The sequence below is a fragment of the Myotis myotis genome, unplaced genomic scaffold (assembly GCF_014108235.1).
Source record: "Myotis myotis isolate mMyoMyo1 unplaced genomic scaffold, mMyoMyo1.p scaffold_m19_p_11, whole genome shotgun sequence".
In the NCBI taxonomy this organism is placed as follows: Eukaryota; Metazoa; Chordata; class Mammalia; order Chiroptera; family Vespertilionidae; genus Myotis; species Myotis myotis.
The window spans coordinates 68,091,858-68,108,958 of record NW_023416315.1 but is presented as its reverse complement, the minus strand read 5'-3'; the positions used below and the strand labels follow the sequence as shown (position 1 = coordinate 68,108,958).

The 17,101-nt window shown below is 39.2% G+C and overlaps 1 protein-coding gene across 19 annotated transcripts in view; it reads right to left on the bottom strand.

Annotated features, from left to right (window-relative positions):
* Positions 1 to 17,101, bottom strand: part of CADPS2 (calcium dependent secretion activator 2) — a 506,535-nt gene that overhangs the window by 243,919 nt on the left and 245,515 nt on the right. For all 19 annotated transcript variants that reach the window (XM_036328812.1, XM_036328815.1, XM_036328814.1 and 16 more), the window contains exon 7: positions 13,946 to 14,057. In XM_036328812.1, coding sequence (XP_036184705.1) covers positions 13,946 to 14,057 — 112 coding nt within the window. The remainder of the gene's footprint in view (positions 1 to 13,945; positions 14,058 to 17,101) is intronic.

Here is a 17,101-nt window from a genome sequence, read left to right as displayed (position 1 = left end):
TATCTATATTTTTAAAGACTTATCTAGACAGGAAAGCCTATTTATTATTCTTGATTGATTCCCCTCAGCCATAAATTAAGAATAGCAATAATCTTTATATTTCCTTACCAAGACAGTTTCTATGAGGGCACTGCACAAGTAACTTTATCATGTTTCTTTTTACTACTCTGGTTATAATGCATGGAATTTACATAGAACCTTTCAACTGAGTGTCTCAGAGTGTTTTTCAAAAGTTAAATTACGTTTCACATCATCCTTAAAAGTGGGCATTACTCTTGTTATGTAAATAACTTGACATTGAAGTCAAAAATTAATGCCTATAAGAAAAATCACTTCAAGTTAACAATAGACACTTTCAATTTTACATCCCCTCCCTAATCCCACACATTATTCCATCAGTTGTTTCACAAAGATTAGGTATTGTTTGACATTCTTCTTACCCTTTGGCCATTAAGTACCATTTAGGAATTCTTAAAGCCAAGTCAATTTTATTTCTGTCAATCCGTAATACATGGAAAGATGGGAAGGAGGGAGTTACATATAGTATCTAAATTTTAATAACTTCAGTTGTATCCTGAAACTGAAAGCATGAACTAGCCAACTGTATAGCAAAATGTTTTAGGATTGACTAATTTATGGATAAGTATTGTTATTTATGTTAAAAACAAAATACCACCCTGAAGCAGGAAAATGAACTCTTATTCTTCATTTGAAAAAGAAATCTATGGATCTTATAATAATCACAGCCTAACAATTTGCCAAAATGGTAAGACTCAGGAAAAACCTTCCAATTTGCAATTACATAGCAAACTAGTCAGTAGTCATTTAAATAATGAAAAAGGAAGACAGAAAGAAAAGTATGAGGTTGAGAAATATTGGTGATACATTTCCCATGCTCCAAAGAATTGAATGAATTCAGAAAATATGTGATAAGATGGAAGAGTGGTGGGGAATAAAGGTCAGGGCAGAGGGAGAGATAGGTTAAGTGACTTGTTCATACCCTCATAATTCTTGAGGCAGAGCGAAAACAAGAATCAATGTCTTCTAGAAAGAGGTTCCAAGCTTTTTAGTTTGTGATACTCAAGAGGCAGCTAATTAGAATCTGGTGCCTTTGATCTAAGGACTTTATTTTTTGGACTCATAGATCACATGCAATAAGAACTAGCAGGGAATAAAAGTAGATGGCTTTTAGGTACAGGTGCTAAAGACAATAAAGGTGGATATTCTTTTTTTAATTAAATTTATTGGGGTGACATTGGTTTAAAAAATTACATAAGTTTCATGATATTATATATATAGAACCCTAAAGATTCCACCAAAAAATACTAGAACTGATCAATGAATTCAGTAAAGTAGCAGGATACAAAATAAATATCCAGAAATCAGTTGCATTTTTATACACCAATGATCAACTATCAGAAAGGGAAACTAAAAAACCAATACCATTCACAATTGCTTCAAAAAGAATAAAATAGCTAGGAATAAGTTTAACCAAGGATGTAAAAGAGCTGTACTCAGAAAATTCAGTGTCTCAGTAAGACACTGAGGAAAGAAATCTTCCTCAATTTCTTTAAATTTCTCAATTTCTCCAAATCTCCCTCAATTTCTTAAAATCTTCCTCAATTTCAAATAAGTGGAAGCATATGCCTGATTCATGGGTAGGAAGAATTAGCAGGATTAAAATGTCCATACTACCCAAATCAATCTACAGATTCAACACAATTCCTTTCAAGATACCAATGGAGTATTTCACAGAACTAGAACAAATGGTTAAAAAATTTGTATAGAACCACAAAAGACCCAGAATAGCAACAGCAATCTTGAGAAAGAAGGACAAATTTGGAGGACTCACTCTATCTGATATCAAACTACACTACAAGGCCATAGTAATGAAAATAGTATGGTGCTGGCATAAAAAAACAAACATACGTATAGATCAATGAAACAGAATAGAGAGCCCAAGAATAAATCCATGCTTTATATATTCGATTAATATTTGACAAAGGAGGCAAAAACATACAATGGACTAAAAATAGTCTATTGAATAGACTGGGAAAATTGAACAGATACGTGGAAAAAAATGAAACTAGACCACCATCTTACACTGCACCCAAAAATAAACTCAAAATGGATTAAAAACTTAAATATTAAGACTTAACTCCATTAAAATCCTAGTGTAAAACATGGACAGTAAAATCTCAGACATGTCTTATAGCAATATTTTCTCTGATATACCTCCTCAGGCAAGGAAAACAAAAGGAAAAATAAACAAATGAGACTAATCAAACTAAAGAGCTTTTGCACAGCAAAGGAAACCATTGTAAAAATGAAAAGACAACCCACTGAATGTGAGAACATATTCACCAATGATACATCTGATAAAAGATGTATATCCAAAATTTATAAAGAACTTATGAAGCTCAACACCAAAAAAAAAAAAAACAAACAAAAACAAAACAAAACAAGCAATCCAATTAAAAAATGGGCAAAAGACCTGAATAGACACTTCTCTAAAGAGGACATACAGATGGCCATTAGACATATGAGAAGATGGTCAACATCACTAATTATCAGAGAAAAGAAAATTAAAACCACAATGAGATATCACCTCACTCCTACCATCAATAAATCAACAAATAATAAGTGTTGGTGAGGATATGGAGAAAAGGGAACTCTCATGCACAGTTGGTGGGAATGCAGACTGTGCATTACCACTGTGGAAAGCAGTATGGCGTTACCTCAAAAAATTAAAAATTGAACTGTCTTATGATCCAGCAATTCCATTTCTGGGAATTTATCCAAAGAAACCTGAAACACTAATTTGAAAGAATATATGTACCCTTATATTCACTGGAACATTATTTACAATAGCCAATATTTGGAAGCCAGCCCATGTGCCCATCAGTAGATGAGTGTATAAAAAAAGCTGTGGCACATTTACACAAAGGAATACTACTCTGCCATAAAAGAAAGAAAATTTTACCTGTTGTGACAACATGGATGGACCTGGAGAAATTATGATAAGTGAAATAAGCCAATCAGAGAAAGACATATGATTTCATTCATATGTGGAATTTAATGAAAAAAACAAACAAACCTGAACTATGGAGCAAAATAGAGACAGATTCCTATAGAGAATGCAGGCAGACTGCTTTTGGGGGGAGGGTGTTGAGTGGAGGGTGGAGGGACTGAGCAAAAAAGAAAAAGTGAGAGAACTCCTGGGCATGGACAACAGAGTGGTGATGGTAGGGGGTGGGTGGAGGTGGAAGAGGGGATAAATGATGATGGAACAAAATTAAAAAATAATAAATTTAAAATAAAGATATTCTATACTAATAAAAGACAAACATGCAAATTGACCATACTTTTGCTATGCTTTAAGCCACGCCAACCAGCCAATCAGAGCAACTATATGCAAATTAACCCAACCAAGATGGAGGCCGGCAGCCACGGAGCTGGAGCAAGCAGGAGGCTTGGTTGCCCCAATGATGCAGGAAGCCAAGCTTCCCAGCTGCCGCGTCGGGCTCTGAGCTCCACTCAAAGCAACAAAGTTTCAATTATAGAAGGTAAACAAACCCTAGATACCTGCTTTCAGCCAGCTGTGGCCACAGAGCTGGAGCGAGTAGGAGTGGGTTGCCCCTGACAATGGAGGAAGCCAAGCTTTCCGCAGACCTCCACTAAAGGCAACAAAGTTTCAATTATAGAAGGCAAATAAATCCCAGAATAAAAAAGAAAAAAGAATAAAAGGAGAGGCTGGGAGCTTACGTCGCCAGGTTGCTTGGCCAGCCTGAAAACGGCCCTCAGCACCTCACCCAGACTGGCCAGGCACCCCAGTGGGGACCCCCCACCCTAAAGGGGGTGTGGCCAGCCTGAAAACAGCCATCAGCCTCTCACCCAGGCTGGCCAAAAATCCATGGGGTGAGGGTCCCCACTGGGGTGGACATCCTCCGAGGGGTCCCTCACTGCAAGAGGGCATAGGCCGGGCTGAGGGACCCCCTGAGTGCACAAATTTTTGTGCACCGGGCCTCTAGTTTTAAATATAAAGAAACAAATCAATTATAGGATGGAAAGAGATATAGGCTGACACTAATTAAAAGAAAGCTTGGGTGGCTAAGATAAAGTAGATTTTAAAGTCTACCAGGGAGCAGGAAGGTCGTCTCACAATGACAAAGCAGTTAATTAATGAAGAGGAAATACTGGTCCTAAATATTTATGCACCTAATAAAAGATCCTTAAGATACAAAAATAATTGATGGAACAAATACAAAATTATACAGAGAGATTAATACCATTCTGTCAATAACTGATTTAGAATGTAGACAGAAAATCAATAAGGATATGGAAGATATGAACAATACCTTCATCTATTTGACATTTATAAATTTCTACTAAACAACAGAAGATATCATGGTCTTTTCATATGGACTGTGGGAATTCATAGTACTAAATATTAGAAAATCAGATTTTTCTCAAATCAGTGAGTTCAGTTTTTACTTTAAAAAGTAGAAAAAGTATCATGAATTAAACCAAAAGTAGATAAAAAAATAAAGATCAGAGACAAAATAAGTTAAATAAAAATTAGCAGAAGGAACTGTATCATCGTGATGAAAGGGATCTACCAACAACCTACAGCTAATATCAAACATAACGTTGAAAGACTGAATGCTTTTCCCATAAGACCAGCAACAAAACAAGGATCTCCACCTCCACCACTTCTATTCAACATACCATTGGAGGTCCCAGTAAACACAATAAGGCAATGAAAAGAAAGCACCAAGATTAGAAAGGAAAAAATAAAACTGTATTTGTAGACAATATTACCTATGAAAAAACAATAAATCTACAAAATTGTTACTAGATAAGGTGAGTTTAGCAAGGTTGGAGGATATGTGATCAATACAGAAAAATCAATTTTAGTTCAATATACTAGCAATACATAAATTAAACATTAAGCTAACAAAATAATACCATTTAGAATAGCATCCAAAACATGAAATACTCAGTGATAGATTTAACAAAGGAAATGCAAAACCTGTACACTGAAAACTATAAGGCATTGCTACAAGGAATGAAATCAGACCTAAATAAATGGAGGGGTATATAAGATGGGCAAAAGTAGGTTTATAGTTGTGCGTAAACAAAGAACAGAGTTTGTTTTTTTCCAAACAAACAACCGTAATCCTAATTTTGCCCACCGCTGTACTGTGATCATGAGTTGAAAAACTCAATATTGTTGATCATTTCCCAAGTTGATCTGCAGATTCAATGCCATCACAATCAAAATCACACTGGGTGTTATTTTGTAGAAACCCACAAATTGATTTTAAAATTCATAGGGCAAAGTAAAGGACCTAGAATAGGCAAAACAAGTTGGAGGTTGGTGGTGGTGGGAGGAAGAACAAAATAGAGTTAAAGAACTATCACTACTTCATATAATAGACTTACGATAAAGTTAAGGTAATCATGGTGATATGCTACTGGCATTGAGATAGGAAAACAAATCAATGGAACAGAACAGAGAGTGCAGAAATAGACCCACAAATAGATAGACAATTGATTTTCAACAAAACTGCTAAGGAAATTCAGTGAAGAAAGCCTTTCCAATAATGGTATGAAAAACAATATTCATATATAAAAAAAGTGAACTTTGATCTACATGTAGCCCAAAAAATAAAAATTAACCAAAAATGGATCAAATATATAAATGTAAAAATCTAAAACTATAAAACTTCAAGAAGAAAACAAAGGGTAATTCTGACCTTGAGTCAGGCAAAGATGTCTTAGATATGGCACCAAAAGCACAAGTCATGAAAAAAACAAAACAACAACAGCAACAAAAAAACCCACAAATTGGACTTCAAAATTAAAAAACAAACAAACATAAAAAACTTCTGCTCTTTGAAAGACACTATTAATGAAAAAACAAGCTGGACTCTAGGATAAAAATATTTAAAAATTGTACATCTAATAAAGAATATGTAAAACAATATATTATGGTCTTTCCAAACTTAAGAATAAGCGAAACTCGGTGAAAATGTGTGAACAGATTTTTCAACAAAGATGTACAGATGAAAATAAGTATGCAAAAATATGTTCAAAATGATCAGTACCAGTTGATGGAGAAGAAAAATTAAAATCATAAAGAAACATTATAACCCACCTATTAGAAATAAAGGATTAATTAGTACAGAATATATGTCTAACATTTGCTCCATCTATTGTGCTGAGGAAACTGAAATATCAACTTCTACTATAATCACCCACACGGACCCACCACGAAGGATGCCTATTGATAACTTGCTCACCCTCCTTTAGTGGTGAGAAAGTTAAGACAATGCATTCCTCTACCTCTACAGTGAGGATGGTGGCCACCTCTCTCTGAGGAACTGATGTAGGCTGTCAAGGTCTCCTTTCTTTCAAAGTCAGACTTAGAATAAGTAGCCTGCTCTATAACATTTCACAGCATGTTATTAATGAGCCAGACATAATTCATTGCCACTAGAAAAAAATCTTTCAAAAAAACATGCACCATGTACGAATTATCTCTGACCCTTCGCCTGTGTGGTCTTGCTTCTTGTCACCCACATGGCTTCTGAGATATGGCAACAAACTCTTGTCAGAAATGGCCACATGAAAGGATCAGAGGAAGGAGACCTTCTCTGTGATTTTTAGTTTCAGAAAAGTTACACTACTTGTTAGAACTACAAAAATGAAAGTCTACTGTGTATGGTAAGCTAAATGAGACATATATGAAATGCAAATGAATTTCCATTCTATGTTGCAGCAAATGATATTAATTTACTGACTAAACTGGCAGTCATTTAGTGCTGGTTATTTCAATGAAATTCAATATTAAATTTTACTTTAAAACTGAAGAAAAATACCTATGATTTTACCAGTAGCTTCTCTAATGCTTTTTTTGATTCATCTATAATAATAAAAGCAAAATATGCTAATTAGACCAGATGTCCTTCCGGACGAAGCTGGGGCTGCGAGGGAAGCCCGGGTCCCAGGTGCCTGCTGGTGGCTGGTGGAAAGCCCAGGTTCTGGGTGCCAGAGGGAAGCCGGTGCCAGCAGCCGGGGGAAGGAAGGCTTACTCTTGCACGAATTTCATGCACTGGGCCTCTAGTATGTAGATAAATCACATTCATAAAATGCTAGAAACTTTTTATTAAATCCTCAAATATAAGCTTTGTCTGAGTTAAGGAAAGTCTTAGGTAATTTTTATGAATTTAACTGTTTCATTATTTGTGAAAAATTAGGATGCTTAATTATTCAATAACATATCTTACCTATTGTTTTATATGTTGAAATGAGAAGTTCTACAATGACTGCCTATATAAACAATCAATCAGATACATGTTTTTAACTCTATGGCTCCTACACAATTATATGTATGGGGTATTCAGTCAAATATGCTGCATTTGGGTAAAGTAATTCACATACTCCTAAAAATTTTAACAAAAATGAGAATTATTTTTTTGAGAATTCAACTTAACTAGAACCATATAAATGAAAAAAACTAAAAAGACATAGTTTAGAAACACAAGAGGGGCAAGACAAAGAAAATTAGACTAGCCAATTAGACTTTCTAAGATAGTTTCTCAAACCTCCCAAGAAGACAAATATTTGAACACTACTACATCACTTCTCTCTTGTCAAGTTTCAGAAACAAAAATTGTGCTTATTCTGGTAACTCCTCAGATGACTCTCCTTTGATGCTTAAAAAAGCAAACAAAAGAAACAATTTGATGAAAAGGGCAAAAATATGGGCTATTACTTACTACATTAAGATTTAGCAAGCTGCTTGAAACATAACAGTTCATCATAACAGAACAATCAATTCAGCAAGGCTAATTCAACTTACCATTAAAAACGTATCTGAAATTAACCACTACCTGCTGCTTCAAGGTAGTATTTAATTTGTAAAAGAAGCATAATGACTGTCCCTTTCAATTATTAGGTAAGAATATCTCCAGATTAAGATATGTTGAACAGAAGTATACGTATTCAAAAGTAAAAAGACAAGCCAAATACATAAAATGAAAGCCATAGTTTCAAAAATATTACTACTCTCAAAATGTCTATCTAAGAGGTGAACAAACTTTTAGCTTTTTGCTATCTTGAAATATTATTTAATCAAATTAGAAAAAAAGTGTATGTTCTGGCTCCTCTGCACTGTAAAAAAAAAAATTCTCTGATTTGCATGATTCTCCATCCTCAGGGAGGCAGAACAGCCTCCTTCTGGTTATGCTGAGGTGGTACCAAGGCCACGAACTCCGAGTGTATGAACAGACAATAGGTTATTTTTCTAACGACTGGCAGAAAGAATGTCTTCTTAGCAACACTTTTAAAAGTAAAAAGTTATTTGGGAAGAAATTTCAAAAATTCATTTTGTACTCAAGAATACCTTTTGGCAAGTTAAATACCGACCGGGGAGTACAATTCATTCTGAAATTCTCAATGGAAATTGTCTAGCCCACAAATAGATGTCCTGTGGGATCATTATTTAAATTTTCGTAGGGCTACGTTAGTATGGCTAAACTTGCTTTTAAAGGTTTCTGGACAAAATTATCTTGATCATGATAAACCTTAGAATTCTGGGTGCTTGACTGGTCGACTGCTTACCTGGTAGGACAACCCCATAATATAAAACATTCCCTGTTCTGCCTCCAGGTATTCCCTTAGTACCTGGTGGAGGGCTGGCAACCAATTCAGATGAAAAATCTCCATATGCCACCTCCATTTCCATAAATAAGTACTGGCATCTGCCATCTACAAACATAATCTGCATGTCAAGCACTGGCCAAAAAAACACAACCTTCCACAGCCAAGGCCTATCTAATATTGAGCTACCATTTCACAAAACTATATGCTATGATAGATTTTTTCTTATCCTTATTAATTATCAGTTCTAAACTCTGGCTACACATTAGTAGTAGCAATTCTCAATCCTAAATGTGCATTAGTATCTCCTGAGAACTCCTTCCTGAGTTCACCCCAAATCAACTAAAAAAAAAATGTGGGCCCAGAACTTGCTTCTTTTCCAATACTCCCCAATGCGGTTCTTATCTGCACACAGAGTTGAGAAGCACTCACAGAAATAAAAAGACACTGGCAGCCAGGGAGAACCCTAGTAAGATTCAAATCATTGTATGAAATGATGTAAAGTATATGAAATAGCTATGCATAAAATGACTTTAGCTTAAATTATATTTGGTTCCTGCTTTAAGTCATGACATTAAATTGGCCTATACTCACAACACGATTTCTAAAACACTGTCAAATGTCCTCATTTTATCAGGTGTCATGTTTAATAATTGTGGTAGGATACAGACTTTGGAGTCAGGTAAGCTGAGTTCAAATCCTGACTCTTGCACTTACAGAGTGGTCTTAACCTCTCCAATTCTCATTTTCCATACCTAAACACTAGAGGTCTGGTGCGGGGGAGGGGGGAGTTGTCCCTCAACTCGGCCTGCACCATCTCACAGTCCAGAAACCCTCGGGGGATGTACAACTGCCACAGAGGTTGGAGAGGCTCCCACCAAGCCACTGTGCTCTCCAGCTGTGAGCCTGGCTTCTGGCTGAGTGGCGCTCCCCCTGTGGGAGCACATTGACCACCAGGAGGCAGATTCTGCATTGAGCGGGAATGGGTTGAAACCCAAAGGGTCCTAGATGGCAAGAGGGCACAGGCCAGGTCAAGTGACCACACTGGTGCACGATCAGGGCAGGGGAGGGGGTATGGGAGGTTGGCCAGGAAGGGAATGAGGGCTCCAGGGCTCCAATTGGGACTGGGGGCATCTCTCCCAGTCCCAATTGGCAAGACCCCAGCAGCAAGCTAACTTATAGGTTGGAGCGTCTGCCCCCTGGTGGTCAGTGCATGTCATAACAACTGGTAGACCAGTTGACTGTCTGCCCCCTGGTGGTCAGTGCACATCATACCAAGTGGTTGAGCAACCTTAGCATGTCATTAGCATATTATGCTTTGATTGGTTGAACGGATGACCGGTCACTTAGCATATTAGCCTTTTATTATATAGGACTAGAGGCCCGGTGCGCAAAAATTTGTGCACTCGGGGGGGAAGGGGGGTCCCTCAGCCCGGCCTGTGCCCTCTCACAGTCTGGGGCCCCTGGGGAGGTAACGACCTGCTGGCTTAGGCCTGCTCCTGGGTGGCAGAGGGCAGTCCCAATCCCCAGGTGCAGCCGCTGGTGGGGCTCAGAGCAGGGCCAATTGGGGAGTAGGGGCGCCGCCCCCTGTCATGCACAGAGCAGGGCGGATCGGGAGGTTGTGATGCCACCCTCAGTCACGCTCAGGGTAGGGCCGATTGGGGGTTGGGGCAACTCCCCCTGTCACACTCAAGGCAGGGTCAATGGGGAGGTTGTGGCGTCACCCCGTCATGCATAGAGCAGGGCCAATCAGGGGGTTGGGGCACTGCACCCTGTCATGCACAGAGCAGGGCCCATCAGGGGGTTGGGGCACTGCCCCCTGTCACACACAGAGCATGGCCAATCAGGGGGATTGGGGCTCCGTACCCTGTCACGCACAGAGCAGGGCCCATCAGGGGGTTGGGGAGCTCCCCCCTGTCTCGCACAGAGCAGGGCAGATCAGGGGGTTGGGGCGCCGCCCTCTATCACCCACAGAGCAGGGCCGATCAGGGGGCTGGGGTGCCGCACCCTGTCACACTCAGGGCAGGGCCGATGGGGAGTTTATGGATGTACCCCGTCACACACAGAGCAGGGCCCGTGGAGGGGGGGTTGGGACGCCAACCTCTATCACCTACAGAGCAGGGCTGATCAGGGGGTTGGGGCGCCACCACTGTCGCACTCAGGGCAGGGCCGATGGGGAGGTTATGGTTCTACCCCATCACACACAGAGCAGGGCCCATGGGGTGGCGGTTGGGGCGCCGCATCCTGTCACACACAGAGCAGGGCCGATAAGGGGGTTGGGGCGCCGCACCCTGTCACACACAGAGCCGCAGGGCGATCAGGGGGTTGGGGAGGTCCCCCCTATCAGGCACACAGCAGGGCTGATAAGGGGGTTGGGGCGCCTTCCCCTGTCACGAACAGAGCAGGGCGGATAGGGAGGTTGTGGCCCCGCCCCCTGTCACACACACAGCCGCAGAGCGATCAGGGGGTTTGGGCGCTGCCCCCCTGTCACACTGATCCTGGTGCCGTGAGGTCTCTCAGCTCCGCTGATCCCGGTGCTGGGAGGCATATTACCCTTTTAATATATAGGATAGAGGCCTGGTGCACGGGTGGGGGCCGGCTGGTTTGCCCTGAAGGGTGTCCTGGATCAGGGTGCGTGTCCCCACTGTGGTGCCTGGCCAGCCTGGGTGAGGGGATGACGGCTGTTTGCAGCTGGTCACACACCCTTCAGGATGGGGGTCCCCACTGGGGTGGCTGGCCAGTCTGGGTGAGGGGCTGAGGGCTGTTTTCAGGCTGGTGGGTGACTGAAGCTCCCAACTGCTCCTTTTTTTCTTTTTTTCTTTTTTTTATTCTGGGCCAGCTTTAGTTCTGAGGCTCCAGCTCTGAGGCCTCTGCTTCTGAAAGCAAGTTTCTGGCCTTTGTTTACCTTCTGTATTTGAAACAATGTTGAGATCCTGCTGGTTGAAGCCCAGCGACTAAAGCAGGTTTCTGGGGTTTTGTGTAGCTTCTATATTTGTAACATAGTTGCTTAGAGTTGCAGCTCAGAGATCGGCAGCGGCAGACGGGGAACATTGGAGTCCTCCGTCACTGAAGCAAGCAAGCCTCGTGTTAGCTTCCAGCTGCCTGGCTGCCGGCTGCCATCTTGGCTGGCAGTTAATTTGCATATCGCCCTGATTAGCCAATGGGAAGGGTAGAGGTCGTACACTAATTACCATGTTTCTCTTTCATTAGATAGGAAGGATGGAATGTTACTATCAGCCTTAAAGAGGATTAAATGGGGTTCGGTTTCAATGGTAAGCAGTAATGATAATCGGTAAACCGATACAATGATAGAGAACTGGAACTAACAATGACAACAGAGAGTTTTTATTTCACCTTGCTCAATTTATAGACAAGGGATGGAGATCCAGAGAAGCAATACCTCCAGATGATAGTTAAAAGCTGGGTGGAGTGAAACTTCCTCAGCAGGAAAAACTGATTAAATAAGCCTGTTAGTTGCTCAGGGGAAAACTATTATTTGATATATTTGTGGACGAAAATCCCCAAAATGACTAAACTTGCAATTTCTTTATTAATTTTCACTCGCTAGAATATTAATAAGAAGTTTTATTATTTTCCATTGCATTGAGTGACCTTTGACACAGCAATCAGACATATACCTTTACTGGAATATATTCTAAGGACAGAAAAAAAAAAAATCTGTAAAGAAATGCTGACCTTTACTTTATAAGCTTGTTATTGGCTCTGTGCTGCTGTGGTTTTTCTGAAAGGATTTTGTATGTATTATAAGACAGAAAATGAGTAAGTATATTGATACTGTGGGGAACCAGGAAACGCATGATATATATATAATTTATTTACCAGAACTGATGATACACAGAATGTTGGTTTCTAAATTCCATCATTAGTAAAAGGAACCAGTGCTGATTACAGGCTAAGGGCAGGGAGGGTACAGGCTGAGTCTGATAACTCAAGTGCCAGAAAACAAAGACTAATGAAACCATGTTTAATTACCATCAATATCAAAATAATCCGCCATTATCTGACTCCAGATATGACACAATTAAAACGAAAAGCACAAAACATCACAAAGGTAGTGCTTTTCCCAAAAATGTTAACCTGAATCTAATGATGAAAAAGAAATAATAAAACAAGTCCTGAATAAAAAACATTCTACAAAATTAGTTCAAACTCTTCAAAAATTTCAACATCATGACAAAAAAAAAAAAAAAAAGAGATAGAGTAAAGGAGACTAAGTAGTCTAACATCCAATGCACTACATGGCACGACCCTGACTGTAATCTGGATGAGAGGGAATCTAGCTTTTCTAGACATGTTGGGATAATTAGAGAACTCTGAATGTTGTCTAGCACATATTATTGAATAAATATTAAATTTCCTAGGTGTGATAAAGGGATTGAAGTGTAAGAAAATTCTTGTTTCTTAGAATATATATGGTAAAGTGTTTTAAAAAATATTTTAATAACATTTAATTTTAAATCCTTATTCTTATAAATCTTTTTAAAACCAAGCTTTGCATTCTGAAATAATTTTTTACAGAAAAGTTGCAAAGATGGTATTGAAAGTTCTGATATACTTGTGACAATTCCCCCGTAATTAACAGCATACACCATCATACATTTGCTTTTTGTTTTGTTTTTTTACACATATGTTTATTATTTCCATTCTTTGTTGCTGTTGTTAATCCTCACCTGAGGACATTTTTCCATTGATTTTTTGAGAGAGTAGAAGGGACAGGGAAAGACACATTGACGTGAGACAGACACATCAATTAGTTGCCTCCCACACAAGCCCCAACCAGGTCTGGGGATCAAGCTTGCAACTGATATATGTGCCCTTGATGGAATCTGATCTGTGACCCTTCAGTCTGCAGGCCCATACTCTAACCACTAAGCAACCTGGTTAGGGTGAGATAATAGAGAAAAAATACATGTAAGAGAGTCCGTAATTAGTCTAACCGTAATAAACATAAAGAGCAGATTACTTCAAACACAAAGATGATGCCTTTAACCCATGGACAGAAATGTTTGAATGAGAATTACCTTTTACAAAGAAGTACAAGTTGGCCTGTAGAGGACTTGTGTGAGAAGAATGACTCGAGTCAGTGACTATGATCTTATAGGTACCCCTTACACACCCAAAGCTCATCACAACACTATGTTATCAACAATTACGTTTAATACATTAGAGCTGCAAGCTGGGCTCCTGGAGAACGACTCTGAATGAAAAGAAGTTAAAATTGTATGACCTCGGACACAAAGAGCTGGTCGCAACTCACCCTTCCCAGTTCTTTGTCTTCAAGGGCCAGGACACCAGTGCTCTCTGTGAAGAGCTTCACTTTGACCACGGGCCTGGGATGGGTGGTGGTGAAATCTCCTTGAGTTCCCCATCTGCAAAGAAGAAAAACAATTCCCTTTGAAATGCAGCATTTTTCCCCCAGATAAATGTGCCTCCTCAGAAGACATATTAGCGATACAAATCTTGGGTGGCTCAATGAGATTTTTATCTTTGCTTCTGTGTCTGACAGATGGCTCAATCAAGAAGGAAAATAACAATAAGCTTCACAGCTTGGAATAATTATTCAGCCGTTCCGAAAATTAGTACACTACAATACAAAACTGGTGTGTGATAAGAATTTAGCTTAAGGTAAAGCAGAGCAGATGCAGCTACTAAAATCTATTCTTTGGTTAATTCAAGTATAAATAAAACACAATTATTTATGTACTAGAGGCCTGGTGCACGAAATTCGTGCACTTGGTGGGGGTCCCCCAGCCTGGCCTGTGCCCTCTCACAGTGCGGGAGCCCCATAATCAAGTGTCCCAAAGATGTAGGCACTGCCCAACCACCCGGGACTCCTCGATGGATTGCCCCAAAGAGGTAGGCCAGAGCCGGGGATCCCACCTCTGCACTGCATGGAACTGCAGGACCCCTGGCCTCACTGCCCGGAGCTGCGGGACCCACCACCGCACCGCACGCAGCATCAAGCCCTCGCCCACCCATGCGCACCTCACCGCGCATGCAGCCTCCTGGTGATCGCTCCTTACAGCATGAGGGTGTCACGACCACATAGGCTGTTATTACATAGGATGGCTGAGGTGGGGAGGGGGGATACTAAGGGTTTGTTCAGGTAAGAGGCTGTTTCCCAGAAAAGTGTTTTTGCATACTGAGGATTTTACCCCATCTCTTCTTGAGAAGTTTTTACAAGATATTTTATTTATATTTTAAAAAGTGAAGTTAATTATCTCAAGCCTATTACTTTATCTGATTTTTTTAAAGCTCTGGTCAAAGAGAAAGAAATAAGCATTACAAAAATGAGTGTTTTCCTGTTAATTTCCCAGTACAGTTTCCTAAGAATGGAAGACTAGTAAGTCTGCCAACAGCTGGCTTTTCAAATCATCATCATAAAAAAAACATGTTTTCTTGGCTTATCTTTTAATTAATGGCATTTCATCTTTACCACACACCAATTCATTCTAGTATATTTACCCATTTAACTGGCACATAGCTGATATTAAAAAATCTTATCAATAACTCTCAGAGATCACAGGCATGAGATTCGGTACAGCATGAAGAAAATGCCATTGAGAAAAATATACATAAGAGAAAGAAAAAGTGAGATTTAACGAAGTAAAACTTTCTGTTAAAATAAGACACTTAATAAAAGTATCAATTGTGTTGTTTATATGGTTTAAAAAAAACAAATTATTTAGCATTTTTATGGAACTATCTAAATTTATTTTATAAACCTTACTCAGAAAGCAAGAGAAACTCAGAAAACTGAGAAGTATAATAAAACTTTAACAAATAATTGCGATGACTTCCTCTCCAATGCAGTTATATCACAATATGTGTACAGTAAACCTGAGGCCATTTCAACGACTGAAGAAACTAGCATCCAGATATAGTTTGATGTTTTTAAACTAGCATCAGATCCCAGAGGAAAGAGAGAGATTCAATTAGGATGGGAAAGCAGCTTAATTTCTACTTTAGACTTCTAGAAAGGAGTTAGCAACGATTCTTTTGCCATTTCATAGAATTAAGATGGTCTGAGAAAAGTAGAGCTAAATAGGAGTAAAAATAAATTTCTCCATTAGTGTGTAGAATCTGAAGCCTTGAATACAGCCAGGCAATCTGGATGAGACTCGAGTAGATCCCAATGACATATCCTTCTTGCTTTGGTATCACGTGGTGAAACTATATATATATATATATATATATATATATATAATTTTATATATATATATATATTTCCCCCGATATATATATAATTTTATATATATATTTCCCCCCCAAATATATATTCCCCCCCCAAAAAAAAATTTCTGTGTGTGTGTGTGCGCATGCGCGCACGCATCTTCCTGTGAGTACTTGAGGGGGGAAATGTATTCTCCATTGTGAGTACAATATTGTATGTATGGCCGGCTATAAGATCAAGCTTGTTAACTCTGCTGTTTATATCTCTACTTTATCCTTACTGATTTTTGGTATCCTTTATATAGCAAGGTAGAACTATTACAATCGTCCATCAAGAGAGATTTTGTTAATTTCCCTTTATATTTTTTCAACTTTTTTTGTCTATTTGGTGATGTAAAAATGTTCAATAGCAACCATGTTCTTTGCATATAAACTGTTTCCCTTTTCCAATCCCAGGGCTATAGTTGTTTTTCAATAACTGGACGTGTGTAAAATTAAAGAACTAACACTATGCTAGGAAGGGTGAAATTAGAGTCATATGCCAGAGTTACAGACCAGCTTAGAGAAATCACACAAATAACCTAATCAACACATTGCAAATATGGACAGTAATTAATTAGAAAACAAAGAGTTGGCTAAAATTTGCAGGAAGTTATCAGTAATGTCGAACCTGGAAGGGAACCCAGGATATCCATTCCCCAAACCAATATGCCAATGAAAGCAGGAAACAGGTACATATCTCAGGACCCAGTAGGTACTCTATAACAGTCTTACCTTTAAGGTCTGGAACCTCTGAGTCAAGAGCATGCAATACTAATGGCCAGCTCCTGTGGGGAAGGCCTCAGTCACATGCTTTCAGATGGGGAGGCGTTAGGTACAAGGTACGGGCAGATCCTAGCTGAACAGACTAAGCTTTTACTGACATTTGACAAAAATGTGCAGTTTTAAAGGGGCACATAAATATAAATATAGTGGCAATTAATAGTCTTTGTAAACATTCCAGGCTACAAACTTAAACTGACATCACATTGAGTTTCTCCTATGAAAAATAAAAGTTAAAATGTATAGCTATAAAATGCTTGTGATTTCTATAATGAATGAGTTAAAAAGCCAAAGCCCTTCTCCTTCCACCCCCCCAAAAAGGCAAGAAGATAACATGTCTATCTTCAATATCCGCCACCATCCTTCCTTGTTTTCTACTTAATTGACATGTTTAAACACTTTTAGGAATTCATAGCAG